Here is a 27,306-nt window from a genome sequence, read left to right on the forward strand (position 1 = left end):
CATGCAAGGAGAGAATTACACCCAAGGTCTTCTATCTGTGGGGCAACAAATATGACACTGTTCACACCAAATTACAACCAAAACTACAACACGGTTTTGGATTCTTGGGCGACAACAAAGATTTTAATCCAACCCAATAATGTCAAACAACTTCTAACATTCCAGTTTCACTGTTAGCAGCAGCTTGGGTTATAGGATAGCATCATGGTATGCTTGAATACATAGGGTAGGAATGCAATTGACATCCAAAGTGACTTCCGTTAAAGACAAGATAAAACGGACGCCTGGATTACTGACAGGCAATGAAAGTGTGTTTCTAGGCAGCAGCAGGAAAGTAAAACCAGCTGATTTTACAGAAGACTCTCCATTTCTCAAGGCAATGCCTCCGGTTATCTCCCCCACTCCCTTAGGCTCACAGCAGGGAAGTATTTTAAATCACTTTGTCCTCTACCCAGAAAAACTTTCTGACAGGTTGTTTGGTGGACTGCAAAAATCAGTTTCTTCCAACTACAAATCCAAAATATATTCTGTTTCTGTCCTGTTGACTTTGGAAGTGCTGGGCAGTGACAGCTTTAGTAGGCAGACATCAGTGTAGAAACACCAGGGGACAAATAGTGCTTTTAGTTTCAAGAGAAATGGCTCTAAAGCAATGAAGCTTTCCTGCTTTTTATGTTCCTTCCTGCCAAAAAAGCACAATCACTGAGAGGATTCCTTGGGCTATTGTGTGTAAGAGTGTGTGTGTGTGAGTACATGGGGAGATAAATAGCTGGCTCCTCTACATTCTGGACAGTACAGTCTCCTTTTGCCTGTAACTGTTATCTTCAAAGCCACACAGTGATGCTTCAGGGCCGCAGCGTCCCGTCACTGACTTGTGATGGCTGTCTGCACGAACTCTCTGTACAAAGGCTGCTGCTCTGTTTGAAGCACGGCCAGGTGACCGCGGAACCACAGACATCGCAATTCATTCACAGGTCATTGTTTTGAGGCCCATGTAAACCCAGACTGCACTGCAGGTGTGGAAATGTGCAGTTTCATTTGCTAAGGAAAAATAGATTTTCTACAGTCTGGAATAGTCTAGAATATGGTTTCACTATTTTCCAGGTCTGTAGAAGAGTAGTAAAACATATTTGTATTTCCAGATTTTATTTGCTGTCCCACTGTATAAATATTCTCCTTTAGCATGACCTTCCTTTTCTCCCCTACTCTTCCTCCATTCCCAGTGTCCTTTTCCTGCTTCAGTCCCCGTCTTCCTTCCAGTGTGGTTTTCCAGGTACCTGCTCAACACCATAAATTCACAGTGAGTTTTAATTTCCTACATTTCAAAATAAACAAAGGATTGAGAGCTGATGAAATTTACTCTCAAAATGTGTAGAATTTTAACATGAAAAAAGTCTGGGGAACCTTGTGAACTGAAATATCAGTCACTCATGAGTTATGCTGCAGTCAGTGTACAGCTTCAAATAAACTTATTTAAAACATCACTGAGCTTTTTCCAGAAAGGGAGGGTGCTAGAAATATTTTCCAAGCTGACGCCAGGATTTCTGTGCTTTGTGCCCATAACCTAAAGTCAAGATTAGAGACAGCAGGAAGAAGCTGGAGAACAAGCTCCAGCAAAACAATATCAGAGATGTGTGGTCCGGGATGAAGAAGATCACAGGCTTCAAGCAGAAGTAGGATCGGATAGACAGAAGTCTGGACAGAGCAAATGAACTTAACACATTCTTCAGTTAAGCATCGTTCTGTCCTGCCCCCAGCCAAACAGAACCCCCGCCCTCCCTTGACCCAAAGCTTCCTTGTCACATCTCAAATGTTTTATCTTCCATGTCAGCCATGGACCCTTCTGCTTCTACATGTTTGTCTTCAGCCAAATCAGAAGATGCTGATGCTCCATTTGCCTCCACCTTCCACCTGTGGGTCTCTAGAAGTCAGGTGAAGAGGCAAATGGGAGACTGAACTGGACAGGTCCAGATGGTGTCAGCCATAGAATCCTGGTGGCCTGTGCAGACCAGCTCTGTGGAATCTTGGAGCACCTCTTCTAACATAGCCTGACCAAGGAGAGGTTTCCAGTGTTGTAGAAGATCTCCTGCCTTTTTTTGGTGCCCAAAAAAACCCCCATCAGTCCTCAATGACTATAGACATCCCACATTATGAAGGCCATAGAGACTCCTGTTGGCCCACCTGAGCAAGCTATCATACAACTGTCAGGATCCCCTGCTTTGCTTAGCACCGTGGAGTTGGAATTTGTGTACAACTTGGGTACATAACTAATCTGTGGGAGCCTGATAGCTGGTTGAGCCGTTGTTGATGGAATTCCGATCAATAACATGAAAAAAACATTTTTACTTTTATATAGAGCATTGTTTTTCTGAATTTCTTGTTGATGTTCCAGCTGTCTGCATTAAACTGAAACCACCACAACACGCAGTTCCTTTATTTTAAAAAAGGAGAATTTATTTAATTCCAGGCTCCATTTTGGACATACTCTAGATACTTTGAAGGACCTGCTAGACAGTGTTGATGTCAGTTGAGTAAATACATCCAGAAAACACTGCTTACACTTGAATACATGTTAACAAAAGATACTAAGTCAGTTGAAAATCATTTTCTGTCATTGCGTTATTGCAATTGTGATGTTGCCTCAGCTCCTAAAGTCAGTAAGAAACAATGAGCCATGATGGGAAGCATAGAAAGAAAAGAGACATCAAAATTGGCCAATACTGGTAAGAGCAGGTCAAAGGAAACATCATAAATGAAATGAATAAATCCAACACCTCTCTATGATGTTTAGAGCCACGTCTTATTTGCTTTGAAAATAAAAGTTCCTGAATTGCTGTTTGGGGTGGCAGACCCACCAACTCTGGCTGTCTGAGCGTGTTTCATGCTTTGTCATGTGTTCTGACTGTAAGCACTGCATCCAGGACCTTTAAGCTGAAGCTCAGTGACATTGCAGCCGTCTCCTACTTGTTGTGGTGGAACTGTGTGATCGGAGAGTGGACTAATTGCGAGAGCCATTGCGAACCCTGAAAGCCAAGTTGCACCAGCTAATCTTGTGAATAATGTAGAATGGAGTGAATCACTGTAAAGGAGACCTGTCTTTTCTCACGGTTTTCTCCGTTTCTTCTCCTCTCCATCCCGCCTCCTTTTCTGTCCACTCCTATCTCTTTCGGCTCGTCTTTTTCTAAACCACAAAAACCTTCTTTCTTTCTTCCCTCCTGCCCAAATCAAAAACTCCCCCCTCCCCAATCTTCTTTCACACTACCTCCTCCCTTTTCTTTGCCTCTCTGGCCACAGTGGTGACAGACATTGTGGTGCTGTAGTATTGCCATGTTTTGGTGTGGACCGGTCAGGCCCAGCCCTCGCTCTCAGCATAATAGAAGCCCGGGTTTCCTCAAAGGCAGCCATCCAGCCAGCACAAAGCCTGCCCACTGGGAAAAAACCCACAAAAGAAAGAGGGGGGCTTCTTGCCGTCTTTGCTCTGCTCCGTCTGAAGAGGCTTGCCTCCACCACCTCGTATAAATAATACAACACTACCTCAACAAAAAAAATATCCTGCAATGCTCCCACAAACCTCTGCTTCCATTTTCGCCCTCTTCTTGCCTTTTATACTTCTGATTTTCCCTAAAAACTTCAGGGACAGACTGATGCTCTTTATACAACATATAAATATGTGTACATAAAAAAACTAGCTCTTTTATGTATCCATGTATGGTCCATATAGTCTCAGTAAGAAGCAGTTTTCCAAGCATGGACCAGAGCGTCACACACATGCAAGCCCACAGCAGTTAGACATGATATAGGCAATCCACTAAGCCTATTCAGTATGACCAAGAGAGTTTCTTTACAGTGTTTTGGACTGAACATGTCTGTTACAGATTCAGGTATGTGAATGATTCAAGAGGTCACGGTTTGTCGCGTTGGTGTACACCAACCCTAGATTATCTGGTAATCAGGTTGTCGATGCTACAGTGTTAAATATAAGGTGATGCTGGAGCATTGTTTTGCTCCACCATGCAGAGCAACACACACATACATACACACTATATTTTACTCCAAAGTCATACCTGACCAAATGATCACTTTAAAACATGGAAACAGATCAGCTCTGTTAGAGCATTTCTTCTTCTGTTTTTTGATTAGACTCTGGTGTAAACCCCAGTTTAAGTTTATGTATCAGCTGTAGTCTGGGAAGTTACACGAAGCTGTGAGCATGAGTAATCTGTCAGTGTATTAATGGAAACGCGTGCAAAGGGATTAGGCTGCTGTAACTGCAGCTCTCCCAGCCTTCAGCATGGGACCGGGACAAAGAGGCTGATTTCAACAGAAATGCAGCAGCTGAGAGGACACAGCTCTCTCAGTGGGGTGACTTCCACCTTTCACACAAACACACAGACACACCATTAGCCTTTATACCAGGGTACACACACTTTAACTTGCAATAGTGAATGCCTTGTGCTAGAGGTATATTTTATAGAAGCTGTTGTAGATAGCTAGCCTTGAAGAGTTGATGTGGCTCTGCACCTGTCAGTGATTATATAGATAATCTTCTCTATGGCCCAGTGCTATTGCACATCTACCATTAGACCAACCATTATTCCCCACATGCTTGGCCTCCGCACCTCTTATTACATGCAGATAGCAGCTCTTTATCCAAGCTGAGAATGAAAGAACCATCTCAAAAGAATGGACCCTCCTCTCCCACTCAGACCCATTCCTCCATCCATTACTGCATTCTCTGCTTCAGTGAAGACAGCACAATCTCATGACCTGGGTGGTGACCATTAGGTAACAAATACATCACTAACCCACACTAGCATCGTCCTCTGCTAAACCTGCTTGCTTTAAAAGACACCACCTTTAATGCAGGTTACATTTCTCCACCTTATTTCCTCTTTTAAATTTCAAGTTGGCTTTTTGAAATAAATTAAACATTTCTCAGTTCAGAGAACATGTTACATATACAACCCAGGTAAAGTGACATTGATGGTACTTGCCTCATTAAAATAAGAAACCAGGGCTTAGCTGAGCTTTCAAGCCTCCACAAGAACAATTCACAAATAAAGGTAGCGTGACCACTCTGCACCCCCCGTGCCCAAACTGGGGTGTGCGTGACTTCACTGCTTGCTGACTGCAGAGTCTCCCCCACCCTAATCCGAAAACCTCTAGTGTATTAAAAATGAGGTGCAGGACGAGGCCAAACATATCAGTCTGTGAAGTGTGAACGTCCAGGCCCTGTGACCTCATGTATGAAGCATACTTACACAGAAAAACCTTGGCATGTACAAAAATTAATGTTGCTTAAAGTGTGCGTAAATCCACGCAAACTTTTTCAATCAACAATAATAAACTACAGAGAACTAAGACCCACCTAAATACACTGAAATCACTCAATTCAGTTTTATTTAATTCATGGAGCATCAAACCTGATGTTTTTTCATGAGTTTAAACTTCAATGATTTAAACCATAGTGATGAAACTGAATCACATTTAGCCTCATACAATAATGTAACACCTCAGAAAATGATGGAAACAACCTCATTCGGATGTAATCTGTAGAACTACCTCTGTTTCCATCACCTGTAGATGTAATTGTGCATCGGTCTGAGTGCCGAGGAGCATAAAATCATGTGAATCATCTAAGGGGAACTTTCATTCTCACTGAAAAAGAAAACGGTGTTGGATCAGCAGATTCTATCCAAACAAGTCCGGTTTGATGAAACCTAAGGTGGACAAGCTGGAGACAATTAGACGTCCATAAATAGCTGCATAAAGTTGCGCATTATTGTGGAACGATGGCAGCTTTGGCACAGCTGGAGGATGGAAGACGTCAGAGCGAGCGTTTTATTCAGAGATTGTACTGATCTCCTGCACATGATGATGTAGGGATTATTAGCTGGTTTAGATTGCCCAGGACAATTATTTTGGAGCTCTGCACGTGGCTGGCCTTAGTGTTTCAGAGGGAAACCAGGAGTAACCGTGTGTAACCGGTACCAGTTCAAGCTCTCCCTGTGCTGCAGTCCTTTCAACCAGAGCTTTTCAGAGGGAGATGACTGACTGGTCGGGTATTTAACAGTCATCCCTGAGCCGGCCGCAACTGACTACAAATAGCCATCATGGTGAATAGACCCAGTCTCTCTTAAGAGTTTTTCCATCGAACGTAACCGGTTCTTTGACTGTCACAGCACCATTGCCATCGTTATATGGACACGTGATGGGGGACTTCCGGGTATTTATACTACTTTGCGTATGAATTTAGGGGCCGAGGCTGGGCGGTTCAAGTGCCACTTGCACTCCCTACCGCACATTTTAGTATGAGAGCTGCACACTCTTGTACATGAGGCCCCTGATCTTCAAAAAGTTTGCGTGTACAAAAACACAAGCAAACCTGTTTTGTTCACAAAGCTAATCTACAAACCAGGTGCTAATCGGATGGCATGTGTAAAATCAGCGGAACAGCGGGGGCAGAGTTTTTAGCGTGTTTGCCTTCATTAATATGCAAAACATATGATAATGACCCAAACGCGCAAACTTATTGGAGAGGGATATGCAATTGTAATGCCTTACCACCCGCAATGCAATTTATCAAGCCAGAAATGAATTGTGGTGCTGTTTTTGCATCTAGATTTAGCATGTTTAAAAATGCAGGTACTAACTGGGAGTAAAAATGTCCCTTTACCAGAAGGAGGCACAGATAGAGAATCTTCTGTACATGTGTCAATCGATTTGGACTGTCAAAAATAAAAATAATATAAATAGATGAGAATAGAGGATTCTGTGTAGGATTATCTAAGCTCTGATTAGGAGCCAATCGCAAACAGAAGCCATGACATATCTCCTGTGATATATCTCCTTGCAACACTTTTTCCTTGTGTCTGGATCATTCCAGTCACCATTGCTGTTAGTGAGATCATCTGCTGCCGAACACACACAAATCTGATCATGAAGAGGTGTGCACATTACTGTTCAAGCAAGCACAGCCTGTTAAATGTAATTGCACATCATGCAAAGGACCCACTGTGCTTTGATGTGGATAATAAAAAAAAGAAATAAAGAAATTATAAGGCAGATTCAATCCTTCATTTGCAAACTGGATGCTAAAATCACTTCTTAGCAGGTTAAAAATCCCCATTTTAAGGCAGCCTATTCCATGTGGTGACAAAGACAGCTTTAACCTAAACAAAACATATTGCATACTGACAGTAACATTGTGTCATTGCAGAGCAATCAGAGCTGGATCAGTTTGATTATGTTGTTTAATGTGAACATATGTCAGGGGAGGGTTTATATGTAGAGTAAAAAATGATTTAATGTCAAAAAACAATTTAAACAATCAAACATGTTGTATATTGTTAAAATATTGGCAAAACAAACATATTAAGTACAATCATTGGAAAAGAATCTATTTTATGTATATAAATATTGGATTTAAATTCTTTGCAGGACAGAGATGTGGTGTTTTTAAAGTTAGCAGAGCTGTAATATACAGATAGCAAACTCCTACAACAAACTAGATTTAATGTGATCACCACAGTGTCATGAGCTGACTTGCAGCCCTGTAAGGCTACCATGGTGCGTTGGTGCAAGAGGTAAACATCTGTTGACACAGTTAACATTCAGTGTTTAACAGTGATGATTTAAGTTATGTTGTTTGTCCTCTGCAATCTCAAAACCTAATATAGTTCACTGTTGCAATCTGACCTGCTGTGCCTTTAGTTTGCTAAGAAATTTACCTGCAAAAATAAATAAAATGGTAAAAACAGCTGCAGGATGAGGATGCTGGATGAGTGCTATTTGCATCTTAAACACTTTGTTTTTGTTTTTTATGCTGCTGTAGTGAACCATCTGTGCCTTTCAGGTTTACCACTGTATGTTTCAGTTTCTGTTTGTGTAGCACTGCAGCAGAACTTCTGTGTGTCCTGCATGGTAATGAGCACATACCTGTCAGGCAGTCATATGCAGGATGCTGCCTCAGGTCAGTGCTTGCTGCCAGACGATGCCTTTCCATGGCTGTTCTTCCGTGCACACACCTGTATGCTGTCCCCGCTCTCTGTCTGCAGCTTGACATTTGGTACAGTGAAGATAGAAGACACTACAGGGGAAAAAAGATGTATTGAGATTAGACATGAGTGTAGTAAATATTTCTGTAAGCAATGTACTTAAATGCAGACCCTCTTTGATGAAATCTTTATACAAGGCATTCTAGTGGTTCCCACAATCAGTCTAATAACACAACAAACGTAACTTGAGTCTTAAAACTCTCCAGGCACCACTTGGTTTTATTTCAGTTATCCGTCTATAAGCCCTTCAGACAATAGGGAGCTCATGGTCCATCCGACAACTGTCTTCAACTTATAGATGGGGTCTCAAGTGTAAGAGGTCCAGGTGGGAAACCCAGACATCAGTTTGCCCAGCGACACTCTCCAGCTCAATCTAAAGGAACCCACAGCCTCCCCAGCGCAGAAATAATATATAGTCCCTCCAGTGAGTTCTGGGTCTCCCATGCAGTCTCCTCCCAAAGGTAGATGCTCAAAAACCCTCTGAAGAGAGGCACCCCGGAGGCATTCTGATCAGATCCCTTAGCCCCCCTCATTTGACTCCTTTTGAAGCTGAGGAGCAGCAGGTCCATGCAAGTCTCCACTAGGGAACAGAGCTTCTCAGCAGCTCTTTAAGGGTGAGTAGGGCCATGCTAAGGTGGAAGCTAATTTCAGCAACTTGTAAGCAGGATTCACTTTTTCAGTCATGTTCTAAATGTTGTGGACATAATTAAATGTAGACAACTTTTTAAATAGAGAGCTTTGCTGTTTAGCTCATTCTTTTACCACAACAAACTGGATCAACACCAGCTTTCCTGCAGACAACGTCCCTCATCCATCCTCTCATCTAGCCAACATTTTGGAAATGTTTATCTTTAGAAATAGTGTTTTAGTCTTTTGTCCAGTTTCTGTGGGGATGTCTCTGGAAACTCTTAATCTCTCACTTGTAAACCTTTTACACATTACATACAATACATTAGAAACGGCAGTCTGGCATCAGCTGGTTCAGTTGAACACAGCATTCATCTCCAACACCGTGAATAGACGGTATCATGATCATATAAAAGGATTTTAAAAGAAATTACTATGAATTTGTAGACTGATTTTTTTAATATATATTTGGTATTGTCCCACATAGTAACTTCAGCCACACTCTGAAACAAAATTCTGTTTCTGACATGTGACCAATTTCACTAACTACAGTAGTTGACCAGAAATTATATACTTTTTCTGGGTTTTTATTCTTTTTGTTTGCTCTGAATTAAGTTCCATTAGCAACATCAAACATGATTTTTTTGCTTAGCTCTGATATGGAATAAATATTTGAAACAACCTACAAATAATTGCATGTGAGTTTATGCACATTTTCTACTCTGTCCCATGTGTCTTCTAGAAACACTGCTGCAACCACCCCACAATTTCTATAATTACTCAGTTCTTAATCTCACACTGCTGTTCATTTGCATCATTTCAACACATTTTCCCTCACAAAGAGGAAAATGGAAATACACGAGTTACTTTGGTTTTATCCGTTCTAGTCCTCCTTTTTTAACTGTTTTATTCTTCATAATGCTCTGCTGCTTTGGCTGTACCACGTGTGCATGCTGAGAAGACAGGAAGATGAAGGCGGAGCTGGGAAAACAGGAGAAAGTGAGTGAGCATGACAAAAATCTAAATGAGCCATCTCTTTTCTCTCTTTCTGTCAGTGACCGCTGCTTTCTGGTTCTTTTTAAACATGGCAACCTGCTGGGAGCTGATAACAGGATTAATAATGCAGAAAAATCCTAATCTGGGGAATTAAAACTGGAATTCTCCAATTAAAATTACCACCCTGCCAGTGGAGGCACATTCAGGTCAATTGAGCAGGCTTTTCACAGCACTAATGAATAACAGCTTAAGGGATTGCTAATTTATGGGCGCAGCCTGTCAAAGAATATGGATAGGTATTCATCTCTGACATACTTTTATACAACAACCCAATTCTGAAGGATTAATTGAAATAAAACCTGAATGTGAAGCTTTGGCTAAAGCTTCTGACTGAGATTCAGCATGCACAAGGGAAATGTGCTTCCAAACCCAAGGCATACTGAAAGCTTCGAGTGGTAAAAGCTAAAAGCTGTATGTTTCTGAAATTCCAGAGCCATGGCTTATTTAAAGGGAGCCTTGGCGTACCTTTCTCTGGGCAAACAACCAGTCAAGAAGACAGAAAATCAAACTGAGAACACTGCAGAAGCCAGCAGAGGACCGGCTGGGCTTACTGCCCCAACGGCATCCACATGATAAGACCGGCTTTCTCTGCATGATCAAAAAAAGGTTGCTCCTGGCTGTCTTCCTTACAGGCAGACGGAATGGAGACTCAACACAAAAAGAAAGGAGTGTTCCAAAGCAGAAAGAAGGGGAGGGAAAGAAAAGGGAAACAGATGGAGACGTCTTTAGTGACTGTCAGTCTCTATACCTGCTAACAGAACTACCAAACGCTACAAACAAATGACGCACCAGGTTCTAATTAACCTTCCAATGTTAAATAAAAATCTGGCACCATCTGCATGTCTTTACCAGCTGTTCTTTATTAAGTTTCATATACTTTCAATGAGCTCAGTCAATCAGTCATGCTTATATGTGGAATACTGAAAGAACCTGAAGTTGCTGAAGCCTTGGTATGACATGTCTAAGGACATTTTTTCCCAGAATAGTTCAAGCACTTTTTCACAGATTTGTCTTTTGACAGGTTTGACTTTTTATCTATCACAACAGTCCAATAGTCCTTGTGGTCTTAAAAGAAGATATTAAAATTAAGATGAATAACACTTCATACTTATTTCATTATTTAAACCATAAAGAAGCCAAAATGCATAAAAAAACCTTCAAATGAAGGTGATCAGGGACATCTAGAGCATGCTAAGAAAATGCCCATGATTAACTTTTTAAATTAAAGCTGTTCATGTTTGGCCATGTTTTAATTAAGCTCCACAAATTTGGAAAACCAATGAATCAGGAAAAAAACCTCATTGTAACATCCAGCACAGAGGCAGCAATAGGACATCTGCATTGTTCAGCCATTAAATTAACATGTGCCAAAGTATTGTAGCGGTAAGTGTGACTGTTAGACCACTGATCTATGGCCAAAACTGAGTTATGAACAGATCAATGGTCCCAAACACAGCAGCAAATATACAGGTCCTTCTCAAAATATTAGCATATTGTGATAAAGTTCATTATTTTCCATAATGTAATGATGAAAATTTAACATTCATATATTTTAGATTCATTGCACACTAACTGAAATATTTCAGGTCTTTTATTGTCTTAATACGGATGATTGTGGCATACAGCTCATGAAAACCCAAAATTCCTATCTCACAAAATTAGCATATTTCATCCGACCAATAAAAGAAAAGTGTTTTTAATACAAAAAACGTCATCCTTCAAATAATCATGTACAGTTATGCACTCAATACTTGGTCGGGAATCCTTTGGCAGAAATGACAGCTTCAATGCGGTGTGGCATGGAGGCAATCAGCCTGTGGCACTGCTGAGGTCTTATGGGGGCCCAGGATGCTTCGATAGCGGCCTTTAGCGCATCCAGAGTGTTGGGTCTTGAGTCTCTCAATGTTCTCTTCACAATATCCCACAAATTCTCTATGGGGTTCAGGTCAGGAGAGTTGGCAGGCCAATTGAGCACAGTGATACCATGGTCAGTAAACCATTTACCAGTGGTTTTGGCACTGTGAGCAGGTGCCAGGTCGTGCTGAAAAATGAAATCTTCATCTCCATAAAGCTTTTCAGCAAATGGAAGCATGAAGTGCTCCAAAATCTCCTGATAGCTAGCTGCATTGACCCTGCCCTTGATAAAACACAGTGGACCAACACCAGCAGCTGACACGGCACCCCAGACCATCACTGACTGTGGGTACTTGACACTGGACTTCTGGCATTTTTCCATTTCCTTCTCCCCAGTCTTCCTCCAGACTCTGGCACCTTGATTTCCGAATGACATGCAGAATTTGCTTTCATCCGAAAAAAGTACTTTGGAACACTGAGCAACAGTCCAGTGCTGCTTCTCTGTAGCCCAGGTCAGGCGCTTCTGTCGCTGTTTCTGGTTCAAAAGTGGCTTGACCTGGGGAATGCGGCACCTGTAGCCCATTTCCTGCACACGCCTGTTCACGGTGGCTCTGGATGTTTCTACTCCAGACTCAGTCCACTGCTTCCGCAGGTCCACCAAGGTCTGGAATCGGCCCTTCTCCACAATCTTCCTCAGGGTCCGGTCACCTCTTCTCGTTGTGCAGCGTTTTCTGCCACACTTTTTCCTTCCCACAGACGTCCCACTGAGGTGCCTTGATACAGCACTCTGGGAACAGCCTATTCGTTCAGAAATTTCTTTCTCTGTCTTACCCTCTTGCTTGAGGGTGTCAATAGTGGCCATCTGGACAGCAGTCAGGTCGGCAGTCTTACCCATGACTGGGGTTTTGAGTGATGAACCAGGCTGGGAGTTTTAAAGGCCTAAGGAATCTTTTGCAGGTGTTTAGAGTTAACGCGTTGATTCAGATGATTAGGTTCATAGCTCGTTTAGAGACCCTTTTAATGATATGCTAATTTTGTGAGATAGGAATTTTAGGTTTTCATGAGCTGTATGCCAAAATCATCCGTATTAAGACAATAAAAGACCTGAAATATTTCAGTTAGTGTGCAATGAATGTAAAATATATGAATGTTAAATTTTCATCATGACATTATGGAAAATAATGAACTTTATCACTATATGCTAATATTTTGAGAAGGACCTGTACAACAGAATGGTGAAAAAAAAGAAAGATTCAAGGCATTGTCTGAGTGGCCTTCCAGCTGTTTCTGTTTGCTTTCCCCATCAGCCAGGCTAACAAACAAGAGTGAGGGAATTGCGTAGGAAGAGAAGTCCAGTCGTTTCTATGAGAAACACAACTGACGGATTTTGTACTACTTCAAGCTAGGTGCAGATGTGTTATTCTTTTGTTTACTGGCTGTTGTGTTGCTGAAAGCTGATGAACTCATGATCTCCTGAGACTTTCCATTCATCATCTGTTTTTCCTTCGTCTCACAGATAAAGTTAGGTATAAAACCCAGAATTAGGCTAGTTTCTTCAGAAATTTGTGAAGCCAAAGAACTTTTGATAATTTCTAGACTTTAATCAGTTTAACAAGATTTTAAACAGTCAGTTTGGTTGTCATTTAGTCTGTAGGAGCAGATGTAAAGAAAAATCAGCATCCATCTTTGTAAGTCATTAGATTTGTCTGTTTGTGTTTCTTTTATTCAATTTAATTTAGTTTATTTATATAGCGTCAATTCACAACACGTCGTCATTTGTATATTGATCTCAGTGTAATTAACAATACATCTAATTCTTCATTCATTGATTATTTGATCCCATTGATTTTTTCTACCGTTGATGCTAAATAAAAGTTAATCCTGATCAACTATCCAGATGATATTGCTGATTTTATTTGTAATAAAGATCTCTAAGCAGACTCGAAAGGAATTCATCATTCAGACTGAATCTAAGATAATGTGACTGATCAATTTTTGACAGAATGTGAGACTGACTGCTTTATAACCTTAAACTACCTAAATACAGCTTTATCTCGTAACATATGGCTACATTATTCTACCAAATATTTCTTATACAATGCATTACTTTATGGTCCAACTCTTTGAGTAAAACAGTGTATAAATGTGGTGATACATGATGTGTTACGTACTGTCCTGCAGCTCCCAGAGCCGTGGAGGAAGGCTGCTGAAGTATTCATGGTTCAGGGCTGCCTGCGCTGACAGACGGTTCTTTGGGAAGCACTGGAGGAACCTGGAGGCCAATTCCTCAGCATGGTCCACATAGCCCAACCTAACACATAAAAACACCTAATTAGATCAAATGATCAAAGAAACAAACATCATGGAGACTGCACTCGCTTCCCTTTCACTTACAGCACTGACATTCTCCAACTCATAGAGCTGCTGACTGCTGTTTAGTACTTTGAAGGTTTGCTGACTTGAGAGAAGAAATACACATATTCAAAGAAGCACGCAATCACATGCTATCACCTTTCTCCTGTGAGCTTTCATCGCACATGATGACTGGGTCACCGTAAGACAAAAATACAGCAAAATCCAAGACAGAGACATGAACGTGCGAGTGTGTGTTGACAGTGGTAAACTCCTGAACCAGCCCCAGCTAGCAACGCTCAGGGGGAGAGAAAATAAACAGAGGTACATAGTAATTAGTTATCAGCTACATTAAATAAACATGATGTTATTCAGTGCTGCACGTCAGCATGACTAACACAGCACTGAGAACAACTGTGAAATCCTGTGGGTTTTGTCCCTCTATCCCCCCACCCCCTCTTAACAGGGATCTAAACAGGACTTATCAGATGAAAAACCACATGTGAGCCAATAATCACTGTTCCGCAGCACTCTGCATGGATGCAGAGATAAAGTTAATGAAGCCAATCAGGGCCTGTACTTGGTTCTTTCCCCAACAACTAAAGAACTCCAGCACAGACATTTTTAGAAAGAGTCCTTAGAGTTTAAACTGATGGAAGGTGACCTACCGATTGCTAATCATGTTAATGCATTGCTAAACCTTTCAACATACCCTTAAGGTACACTTCACTGGCAAAAGTGGTTACCCACAGCAGTAATTGACTGATTTTAGATGTTCTAGTCACTTCTACGATCTACAGGTGTACAAAATGCAACACCTAGACGTACAGACTGCTTCTACGAACACGTGAAAGAATGGGTCACTCTCAAGAGCTCAGTAAATTCCAGTGTGGTACAATAATAGGACGCCACTCTTGGCTACAAATTACTTCAAATTCAACTGTAAGTGATATTATGACATAGCAGAAGTGATTGGAAACAACAGCAATTCAGTCATGGAGTATAAGTTTACTTTTTTTTTCTAGATTGATGCATCATGCCATTCTGTCAGGCAAATCAGTGGCCACAATTGCCACACTTGTCTGACTGCATCGTGTACCATTTGGGTGTATTTTTTGCACCTTTGAAAGGCAAGTGCAAACTGGCACAGCATTATGAACACATGTCTGCGGTCATTGTGGCGGGAAGGAGGCATAAGTAAAATGACAGATGCCAGAGAGAGAGCACTTTCTGTATACATGTCAACATATTTGGACTGCCAGGAGTAAAAATAGTAGAGACATATCTATCCAGCAATGCCATTTTTGAGCTTTTGGAGTCTGTCACAAAATGCAGCAGTCCTGTTTCTCCTATGGAAAAACTCCTTCCAACACTGCATGTTCTTGCACCTGGATCATTCTAGCACACCATCACTTACGGCACAACAGCATTGTCTGAATCACACTGGAGGGGAGCTTCTATATAGCCAATAAAAGGTTGCAAAAGGTGCCCGTTGTCACAGGTTGGAGAATGATGCCATGATTGTGGAGGAAAATGAAGTCTGGCCACATGTGGCACAGATTAATGAAGTTGGACTGCAGACACAGACCAATCTGATTCAAAGTCAGTTCTCATGAGCCATTTAAGGTATGCATTTTATTAAACTTTTTTATGCCAAAACAAAACCAAAACAAAAAACACTATGACTGAACTTGAATATTGTGGCATGTTTTGAAATGAGGAAAACTGAACTTTAACCGCTATTATAGAACCAGAAACCATAGATGAGAATAAAAAAAAAAATGATAATGCCACTGATTGTGTTTCTCATTTCCTCAAAACAATTTATTTAATTAGGGCTTTGCGTTTCAAAGGTTGCGCAGGTGTGCAGCCATGCTCCGCCCTCCCTCTTCATTAGCAGGTGGCTCAGTTAAGGGAACACTGCCACGGACTCTTGACAGCCATTTTCAATCCAGACACAGCCCTGACCAGCTGCCTCATGTGCGCAAAGATAGAGCGGGTGTCACGGCGGAGGCCGTACACCAGTTTGGACACAGTTCTCACCTCCTGTGCTATGGCCTGCAATCAATAAGTCAGAGTTCTTTGCTAGTTAAGCAACTCCCAATCAATGTCATAAAAATCAGGACGGCTTCAAGGCTCTGTTGAGGTAAGGAATTTTCTGGTTTAAGCTTATTTGAGGAGTGTGGCCTGGATTGTCGGACATCTGATGAAGATTCTTCATTTCAGAAAGAGATGAACGTTAGGTTTAACGATCATGATGGACAACTTACAAGTACAGTTTTGGATTTATTAAATCATGGTTTTTTGGTTCTATATTCAACAAAACACACAAGGCACATTCATGTTGAAGCTGTGTGTGCCAAGCGTGTGCGTAGCAGTAATCAAAGCAAAAGGTGGCTACTTTGAAGAACCTAGAATATAAGACATATTTTCAGTTGTTTCACACTTTTTTGTTCAGTATATAATTCCACATGTGTTAATTCATAGTTTTGATGCCTTCAGTGTGACGCTATAATATTCATAGTCATGAAAATAAAGACAACTCTTTGAATGAGAAGGTGTGTCCAAACTTTTGGTCTGTACTGTACATGGGGTATTGCATGTTTTTTATGTTAGATTTTATTACATTTACAAATAAAATTCAGCCAATATTTAGCTTTTTATGGGAGAAATGAAATGTTTCAGGGCAAGTATGAAGCTACATGTCTGTAAGTGTTTTTAGGCAGAAACAAGTTTTACTTTAATGTTTCTCTGCAGGCATAGAGTTTACAGGCAGATAAGTAATCAATGTGAAATCGCCTGGATCCCAGCATGTTGACCTTTGAAAGCAGATGTACTGTAGGTGCAAATTCCATTCTGCTCTTGTTTCTATCCAGACCGAATGAATGTGCAAAACATGATAGCATCTCCTTCAGTCATTTACAAGTGATGAGGCACTGTCAGAGGGTGGAAACATTCCTTCTTCACTTAGAATCAGAATCAGCTTTATTGCCAAGTTCGTACATACAAACAAGGAATTTGACTCCGGTACACTTTACTCTTTGGTTGTGTTTTTGTATAACAGAATATACATATTCTGTAATTCTTAAGTATGGTAAGTATGGTAAGTACCTTATCTCAGTTTTCCATCGGAATAACCACAGAAAAAAATCAATGACTCAAACACCCCCAATTCTACTGTATCCTCACTGCAGATTTCATTGAGGTCTGTTGATGTCTTATGGAGAGCGTTCACCATGTGAGTGTCTTAACAATGAATGTGCTGTATAAAGACAAGGGTTCAGGCAAGAAAAACAGGCTCTGACATGCAACGGTTTTATGCACAGTAGTAAAAAAAAATACGGGGCTTAGGTTGCTTGTCGATGTTGTACATAATGGGAGGGACCTGGGTGTGTACTGGTGGTTCCAGAAAAAGGGGTAGTAAAACCTTGCACTGATGATTGGTGAAGGCCAAATGCAGCTAGAAAAAGCAGGGTGAGGCAGGTCCTTGGCACTGGATCTAAATGATTTGGTGTAAAATAGAGTTGACACAGGAAGTCAAAGACATTGACATTGTCTCTAAAGCAGTAGCAATGTTTGATCCTCCTGCCCCAGTGTGTGTTTCTGCTCTGGTGCTAATGTCAGCCTACACAATGCTAACTAAATTATTAAAGTGCTGGTAATGCTGTCTAAATCTGTTATTGCTCTATGCTGCCTGTTCCAGCTAACTGCAAATGAATGATCTATTCACCTACCACCTGTTTGCATGTAACAAGTTGCATCTAAACCAGACCTCCATGGTGTTAAGATTTTTTTTTTTCAATGAAGCCCCTTTCACAAAACAATTCAAAGCAGGACAACAGGGCGTTCACACCATCTTGTAGTATTTTGTGAAAGGCTGGAGGAGGCGTGGGGGATGAAGTTTACCCGCCAGTATTACAAACTGTATCCTGCTAAGGATAAAGTGTGAAATATAATTTATTTTTCCCCTTCTCTTACCTGATGTGGTCTTTCTTCTTATCCTCTTTGTACCTAAATGTGGCTTCATAGATTTTTAGATTGCTTAGAAGGATTGGGAACTATTTCATACCAGTGAAAGCCAAACATTATTAGTATTTGAAAGTTTGGACTAAAACTGTTTTATACCAGTGACCCAGCTTCTCTACTTAGACTTCAGTGACTGCCCATGACTGTCATTATTTGAATGATGGGACCACAACTGCCTCATACCAGCGACCTCAAGGATTAATATTATCACCAGTATATCCCCAAGGTTTATTAATGTAATTTGATTTGTTTTTCTGTTTGATTTTCTGTATCATTGTAATGTTTTTCCGCATGTACAGCGCTTTGAGTGCCATGTTGCTGAAAATCGCTATATAAATAAACTTGACTTGACATCCCTGACTCGTCAAGTATGGAAAAAATCAACACAGACTTAGAGTCAAACTCAACAACATTATTGTGTTGAAAATATATTGTTAGAATACACCACATCTCTATTAACTAGTTTTTCTGAACAAAAAAAAAATCAACTAAACATCCTGTGTGGTTCATTCAAACTCAAAACCAAAGCAAACAGCCACCTGGCTTTATGAGATGTCTCTATGGGACAGCATTAGGTTTAATTAATACGATGAAATTATTCAAACAGCTTCTTAGGTAAACTAGAAGGGAAACATTTTCAACTAGTGTGTTTTCGTTTTGCAACCAGATCACATTGGAGGGTGAATAACTGTAGTGTGGTGAATGCTGGTTTAGAAAGACAAACAGCAGTCAGTGGCATTGTGCATGACAGAATTTGACCCAAATTGAGTGGTGTTTACTCTGACGAAATCTCTGAGCCTCATTTCACAACAAAGTACAGGGGTTGGACAATGAAACTGAAACACCTGTCATTTTAGTGTGGGAGGTTTCATGGCTAAATTGGACCAGCCTGGTAGCCAGTCTTCATTGATTCCCTTGGCCCAATACTTGTGCTAGATGGGCGCGTCACTGCCAAGGAATACCGAACCATTCTTGAGGACCATGTGCATCCAATGGTTCAAACATTGTATCCTGAAGGCAGTGCCGTGTATCAGGATGACAATGCACAAATACACACAGCAAGACTGGTGAAAGATTGGTTTGATGAACATGAAAGTGAAGTTGATCATCTCCCATGGCCTGCACAGTCACCAGATCTAAATATTATTGAGCCACTTTGGGGTGTTTTGGAGGAGCGAGTCAGGAAACGTTTTCCTCCACCAGTATCACGTAGTGACCTGGCCACTATCCTGCAAGAAGAATGGCTTAAAATCCCTCTGACCACTGTGCAGGACTTGTATATGTCATTCTCAAGATGAATTGACGCTGTAAGGAGGCCCTACACCATACTAATAAATTATTGTGGTCTGAAACCAGGTGTTTCAGTTTCATTGTCCAACCCCTGTATCTGTATAATGAATATAAAATGTTGTTGCATCAACAAACTATCTAAATAACAGAACAAAATGAACTGCCCAGCTGGCATCAAAATGAACCCAGAGCAGAGATGAAGCAATGTTTTGTTTCCACGGAGGAGGATCTGAAGTCTGACCCACAGATTCCACCTGACCTCTCTATAACCATTCACTAATTTTGATTGACATGATCCACTGTATAAAACATGTATGCACTGTATGATTGGGGCCTCGTGACAATATCAAGCAGCTTTAAGTTAAAGCAAAGGGTATCGTTACAAAGTCAAATTTTCTGGTTGAGTAGTAAAATAAAATGTGCTGTGAGAAATGTTTGACTATCAGCAGCATAAGAAAATCCAAAGACAAATACCATGAACCCTGGAAGGTCAGCTGCGCAGATTTCATGTGCATTTTCACAGCCGGAGGAAGAAAGTGGACAGAGAAATGGCTGACAGGGAGAAACACGGCGTGAGCCAGTGCTCAGGGCAGAGACAAAATGATTGTATAAATCTTCATATCAAATTAAGCATTTCCTGGCTGCAGATGAAAGGCGGCAGAGAGGAAGTGATCATTAACACACCACTTTGCTTTATTTGTTCATATTTTGATTTCCTCTTGGGCTGGAGCAGGACTGGGGGTGGATGTGAAGGCTGTCACAACTCACTTTACTCACTATCCAATAGTTTTAGTTTACAGCTATAAACGTAAATGTAGAAATGTTCTGTTTATCAACACAGGCTATGATACTCGAATCATACCATTTAGGCAATTTCCAGACTACAATCATGGTAAAAGAAATCATGGTTTACATCTGGGGGCATAATTAGAATGGTCTGGTCCAGATCTAACCTCAAGTGTAAAAAACACTCAGCATACTGAACACTGTCATTATTTATTAAACAAATATAAAGCCAAAATAAAAAAATAAAAAAATAAAAAAAATGTCAGTCCAGGATTCAACAGCTTGTAGCATGTGTTACATATGAGGATTTCCCAGCCAGCCTCATTGTTCACACCTGCCCACAATCACCTGCACCTGCTGTGTGTATTTTCTAAATGTCTGCTCCCATTCTGTTTGATTCCACCTCTACCTAATGACTTGGATACTTCTGCCTTTTCTTGACTGTGTACCGACTATTGACCTGCAAAATAACCCGTTTGACTCTGAATTCTATGTGAGTTGTCCATTTGAGTCCAGTCTGGCTAGTTCATCATCCCAAAACCCCATTCAGCCTCAACAGGTAGTGGTTTCTGTCTGACTTGAGTAGAGGAATTTTGGTCCACATATCTTTCCAACATTGATTTGGTTCATTGAGGTTTGTGGTTGTTTATTCATGCACAGTTTTCTTAAGGTCCCACCAAAACATTTCAGTCTGGTTGATGTCTAACCTGAGTCTAAATTCAGGGGCTGCATCCTTCAAAGGCCGCATTTATAGGTTGATTAAGTCACAGAAAAGCAATGAAGGCTGTCCAAATTCGTAGGCTCCTCCAAATGCGTCCGTCTTTTCCCCAGATTTGATGTATGGGTCTGGTGTATTCTTTGTGGCCCACCCTATCCCATGATTCATTGTGGGTTGAAGCAGATTGTTCAAACAAAAGAGGCAATGGTGGAGGAGAGTTGCAAAAACTTAAACTTTCTGTGACACAAAATGAACTTTTACGATGTTTTAGGTGAGAATGTAGCTGTATAAACCTGAAATGTGTGCTCGGTTTATCAAGATTTTGCTTAGTTACAAAAGTGCTTTGATACGGAGCCTGGCAAGATCCAGCGGGCAAAAAAAAATAAAGCCGGTGGAAATCCGTGCTCACGCTTTAATGAACTATGCTCTCGGTTTTGCAGTCTGTGTGTGCAGATTACTCTGACATCTGTCGAGAGTTTGGATGCATGGCCCACACCTGTGAGGTAAGTTCAGTGGATCTGCTGTCATATATAAACTTAAAGCACTGCCATGTTTTAACCAGCACACATCTCAGCTTGTTATATGACTTTGTTTTGGTTCAAGGTGAGGTTTGCACTAAGACATCCAAAGTTACTGCAAAACTGAATGCACAAGTTTATCAAACCGTGCAGACGGATTGCAGAAACTAAGAGCACAGTTTAGTAAAGCGCGAGCACGGATTTCCTCCGGCTTTTTTTTTTTTTTATACTCGCCGACACTTGCCGGGCTTCGCGCTCTGAAGTTTCGAGCCACTCAGCTGACTGGGTGGTCGAGGCTCGCTACACGTGGAGAAAACACCTGACTCCTGGCATGTCATTGGCTTTTACCACTGATGGGAAGTTAAACACAGATATAACTCAGTCAGATGATATCCCACAGTTAATGCTTACCTTGTTTCATTAGTTTAATGTATCTGGTCAGGGAGGATAAACTTTTAGTGGGCCTGCTGTTAACAAAGCCACCATTGTAATAAACGATTCTAATTTATCCAAAGACTGAATATTTGGTAGATGATTATCAGTAATTTGTGGGGATCTCTGCGCTTTACTGATTAGAGATGCAGCAGATTCTCTACTGATTAACAACACAAATTACCTCTAATATTATAATCACAGGAGGCACCATACCTGATCACCCCTATGATGAGGCCATTAGTTTTATAGTTTAGTGGGGATGTCTCTTTACTGTAGCAGTTCAACTTTGTGATCCCAGCTGATCAGACTGCTGGAGTTTTACATGAATCAGTTTCCCTGTGGAACACAGACACACCCCTTTTGCCCTCTGTGGTCTCTGCTCCAGATGTTCGCCTGAGGCAGACAGCAGCAGCCATCTCGGACCAGCCCAGATGGTGCCACCGTGCCCTTTTCCTGCCATATGAACCTCCTGTCCCACAGCAGAAATACTGATGTGAAGATGGAGGCTCCATTAGTGTTACTGAAAGAACTATATTAAGTGTTCACTGTTCATTATAATAGGCCTTTAAAGGAAAAATCAGGTACAACCTGTCATAGGGTTAGGATTACTCTCTCTCTCTGTGACACCCACACACATAGAACAAAAGATATGAATTCACTTACTTATTCCAGGCTTGTCTGAGCTTCTTGGCGCTGTACACTGTAAAGCGTTCTGCAAAAGGAACAAAAACAATCAGACCTGTGTACACCTGTAAATGCTCCATTGATCATGATGATGATTTACGATGATGAGCACCATCTGGCTGAAACCAGCTCTCATGATTAATAAATTAATAAGGACTGATTTTATTTTGCTCATACTCTATTTCAGTATTTTGTTAAACAATAAAAACTGAAATATTCCAATATGTGCTTTTTCTTAGCTGAGGTTATATATACCTTTTAGATATTTTCTAAGAAATAAGACGTTTTTTTTATTATGTGCTGATAATGAAACCATTAACAGATCTGAAAAGGGATGTTTGTACCATTTATCAAAACAGTTCACATCAGTCATACAGTGCTGTGAAAGAGTATTTACAATCATAAGGACTTCCTCTAGTTTACGGCTTGTCTCACTTAAATGTTTCAGATCATTAAATGGATAAATATAAAATGATATAAAATGATTTTTTTGATGATTATTTAATATATTAAGAGAAGAAAAAAACTATCCAAACCATCCTGGCCCTATGTGAAAAAGTAATTCCCCTTTTGTTAAATTGTAATGATTCGTGTTTATTGGTTCTATTTCATCAGCCAAACCTAGGTCTGTATAATCAACAAATAATTATTATATGATATTACTGGCAAGACAACATGAATTAGGGTTACAGATCTCAAACAGCAACACATAATCTAAAAAAATTAAAGAACAGATAAGGAACTAATTCACTGACAAAGTGTTACAAAACCATTTCTAAGGTTTTCAGACTCCAGAGAACCACAGTAGGAACCATTAAACAATGGAGAAAACATGGAACAGAGGGGAACCATCCCAGAATTGGCGGGCCAAACAAATTACTCCAAGAGCTTATTAACAACTAATCCAGGAGGTCAGAAAGGAACCCAGAACAACATCTACAGCTCTACAGACCTCACTGCCTCAGTTAAGGCCAGAGTTCATGATTCAAAAATAGCAAAGAGAGACTGGGCAATGCATCTACTGCTGTTCACAAATTTTAATTTTCAGAAATATTTACCAAACAATTTTTATACCATCAACAGTAATGATGTAAACACTAAATGGGCACTATCACATTTTCTAATTTTAGCTGTTGTTTATTCTTTATTTTTGCATACAGCAAAATAATAAATGAATGTGACATGTTCCAAATGTAATAGTCAGTATGTTATATTGCTTCAGCAGCAGTAAAAATAATTGTGGCTTTTCTGTTTTGAGTAAAAGCAGATCATTAGATCATTTTATACATTTTGGTTTGGGCTGTTTGTGGTAACATCAATATTCTGTGTTACCATGAAAGGTTATGATGCCACGAGAGTCTCATACAGTTATACCTATTTGGAACCAAGAGGTGTTTGAGGACCCAATGTTGTTCTGGTCTTCTGGTTCTCATACAAAATGAGACAAAAGGCAACTTTTCTCTGAAGATCCACAACAAAGAACACAGGTCTAAAGAAGAATGTTAAAGCGATACGGTTTGGTAGCATGCAAAGCCAAATGTCTTAAAGTGATGTCTGGTGTGATAAAGTCTTATGAAAACCAGGCAGAACAGTTTCTGCAGTTTCCTGGAAGAACAATGTTCGACTCCGGGTTGTTTAGTGTATAAATCTGCCAAAGTGAGGACTGTCTGATATCAGTTCAGATATGTTTTTAAGTATTACCATCTGAGCTATGTGCTTCAGCAATGAGGCCAGACCACATGAAATTGTCATATTTTTACTGAGTTTGGTTAGGCAGCCTCTTGATTTTTCCACAGCAATGTTTGCTATGCTAAGAGACTGGTAGGCTCAGCCCTGTTCTCTTAAGCTCTGCCAGAGCTGCCATGCACACTCACAGTCAGCCCGCCAGCTGAACAGCTACCACACAACCTTAGCCAACCACCCAGCAAGTCAGTCACACACTGACGCCATAATCCTCCTAACCAAGCACCCAGCCGTGGTCCAGCATCAGGGCCAACCTGCCAGCACTGAATCCACTCTCCCAGATCACAAACTGGTATGGTCACAGCTCCCTCAGCAGCAGAGCAGGAGGGTGCCAGCTATACAGAGAACCCAGCACAGGACATGTCTGTGTTTTCTAACTATTTGCACAGCAGCCTGCTTATGTAACAGCCTCCATCTGGTTAAGTGGAAGTCTAAAGGCCTGTTTACAACCAAGATTGTATGTTATTACAGTGAGTAAAGAAATATCTGTGGAACCTTTTATAGACCACAAAAAGGTTTTAAGATCAAGCAGAAATGACTTCTCCAATCACAATACCGTGGCTGCTGCAGCATTTGGGATCAAAAGAAAGGTAGGGAGTATTGATGAGCACACACCGAGGTAATAATGAATAATGTGATGAATCATGAGAAGAATCTCAGTGTTTCTGTTCTAATGGGCAAACCACTGGCAGCTCAGACAAGCTCAGGGCTGCAGCAGATAACATTCCACAGTGCTGCAACACTGCCATCTGCTGCTGATTACAGTTTCTGCAAATAATCAGGTGGGTTTATCTGTAAGCCAACCACTGAAAAACTACCCTACACAGTTCAAACATAAGTCATGTCAACAGTCTATGCTTTTCCTTTTCAAAGAGTCATACACACAGCAGGTATAAAGTCTGTGTGAAACGTAGCTGCTGATTGTTAAACAGAATTTCAATACTACAGTATACCTCTTCTTTTTGAAGTTTGTAAATGTCTCCCTCTCATTCACACCTTGAGCAAAATCAACAATTACATGACCAAAATAGAGATGTTAAAGCTCAACTATAACGCCTTCTGGTATTCCACTGGCCTATGTAACACCTACAGAACCATATTGTTTCTTTGACTAAAAGCTTTATTTCTTAGACATATTCCTATGTCGAAGGTGCAAACGCTGGCGGCATTCTTAAGTACACCTCTTAAATAAGGTTGTTATCACAAATCGTGAATCAGCCAATCGCAATGCAACTTAATGCATTGAGACATTTAGACATTGTGAAGACTCTGAAGGCAGTGTGGTTGTTGGTGCCAGGATAGGCTTTCGTAATTTTTATAAATAACCGTCTCTCTCAGGTTTACAGAGAATGGTCCAAAAAGGAAAAAAATATACAGATAGCAGCAGCTAATCTTGTTGATGTCACAAAATGGGCAGACCAGTTAGATGATGGGAAAGACAGTAGCTTTAATAAGCACTTAATAACACCAAGGAAAGCTGAAATATATCACTGAACATACAGCACATCGAACCTTGAAGTAGATGGGCAACAGCAGCAGAAGACAACACCAGGTATCACTCCTGTCAGCTAGCAACACGAAACTGAAGCAACAATTCACAAAGATGTAACCAAAACTGAACAATAACAAATTGGAAAACCATTGCCTGGTTTGTTGAGTCTGGTTTTCAGTGACATTTAGATGGAAGGATTGGAGTTTAGTTGAGACAACATGAAAGTATGGATCCATCCTGCCTTGGATCAAAGGTTCAGGTGTCATGGTGTGGAAAATATTTTCTTGACATACTTTGGCCCATTTAGTACCAAATGACCATTTTTTGAAAATGCCACAGCCAACCTGAATGTTGTTGATGACCATGAGCACTCTTTTTGATAAAAGTGACCCATTTTCTGAAGGCTGCTTCCAGCAGGATAATGCTACATGTCACAAAGCTCGAATATTTTCAAACTGGTTACTTGAACATGAATGTGAGTTCACTGTACTCCAACAACCAAAGTCCAACAGAGCACCCGTGGGATGTGGTAGGACAGGAGATTCTCATTACGACTGTGCACTGTGGACCAGAATGTTTCTAACACCTTATTGAATCTAAGTCAGAAAGAATTAAGGCACCTAGAAAAGCCAAAATGGGTCCAACCCAAAACTAGCAAGGTGTACCTAATGAAGTGCCGTGTAAGTGGGAGTCTGGGTTTGTGTGCAAACACTTCCAAATCTACTGTCAATTATTTGTAGCTTTTTAAATAATTGATATGTCATCAATAAATTAATCTGACGGAATATGTTTAATCTAATTTAGAAAGCAGCTGCCTTACTAAAATTTCTTGAGTATTTAAAGTACGGTAAGTTTTTTCTTTTGGGACACAAATACAGTGCAGTCATAAAACTTGAGACTTTAAAGGACAATATGCAGGATCTCTCAGAGTTAGAGCCAGTGTTGCTTGTTAATTCCCTGTAGAATGATACAATGATACAATAAGGTTTACTATTATTATAAGTGTGAATATAATGGCACACAGTTGTTTGTCCTACACTGTGATAATCACAGTTGTCCTGGAACTCCCAACCTCTGGTGTTATCATGCTCAGGTATTAATCACAGTCTGAGGCTTTCCAAGCATCAACACATGGTTGTGTTTTACAAGAAGATTGCAGACAGCATCTCATTCTGCCTGCGACTGCTGAAGGCAAAGCCATAATAAGCTCTAGTGTTTTAAACAGACACAGAACGTTGAGCCAGTACCAGGTTGAGCAAAGCATATCGATGTGTAGTGGTCTGACACAGCTGCACATCTACACGGTTTTATGGGGCTTCATTCAGTTCAGTTCTTTTGTATAGTGCCGAGTCCAAACAAAGGTCATCTCAAGGTGCTCTACAAAACAAACAGATCCAGTTTATTAGAATATATGCTGCATTGCCTAAAGTATTCACTCACCCATCCAAATAATTGAAATCAAGTATTCCAATCACTTACAACGCCACAGGTGTATAAAATCAAGCATCTAGGCATGCAGACTCTTTCTATTAACATTGGTGAAAAAATGGGTATCACAACATAGTACTGTGATAGGATGCCACCCGTGCAACAACTCCAGCCATGAAATTTCCTCACTCCTAAATATTCCACTGTCAACTGTTAGTGATATAAGTGGAAGTGATTAGGAAC

General features: G+C 40.6%; 1 protein-coding gene across 1 annotated transcript in view; it reads right to left on the bottom strand.

Annotated features, from left to right (window-relative positions):
- cdk14 (cyclin-dependent kinase 14) overlaps positions 1-27,306 on the bottom strand; it is a 264,192-nt gene that overhangs the window by 64,279 nt on the left and 172,607 nt on the right. Inside the window, exons 12-14 of the mRNA XM_047360592.1 lie at positions 22,380-22,428; positions 13,763-13,902; positions 7,936-8,086 (exon numbers count right to left, since the gene is read on the bottom strand). Coding sequence (XP_047216548.1) covers positions 7,971-8,086; positions 13,763-13,902; positions 22,380-22,428 — 305 coding nt within the window. The 3' untranslated portion in view covers positions 7,936-7,970. The remainder of the gene's footprint in view (positions 1-7,935; positions 8,087-13,762; positions 13,903-22,379; positions 22,429-27,306) is intronic.

This window comes from Girardinichthys multiradiatus, chromosome 3 (assembly GCF_021462225.1).
Source record: "Girardinichthys multiradiatus isolate DD_20200921_A chromosome 3, DD_fGirMul_XY1, whole genome shotgun sequence".
Taxonomy (NCBI): domain Eukaryota; kingdom Metazoa; phylum Chordata; class Actinopteri; order Cyprinodontiformes; family Goodeidae; genus Girardinichthys; species Girardinichthys multiradiatus.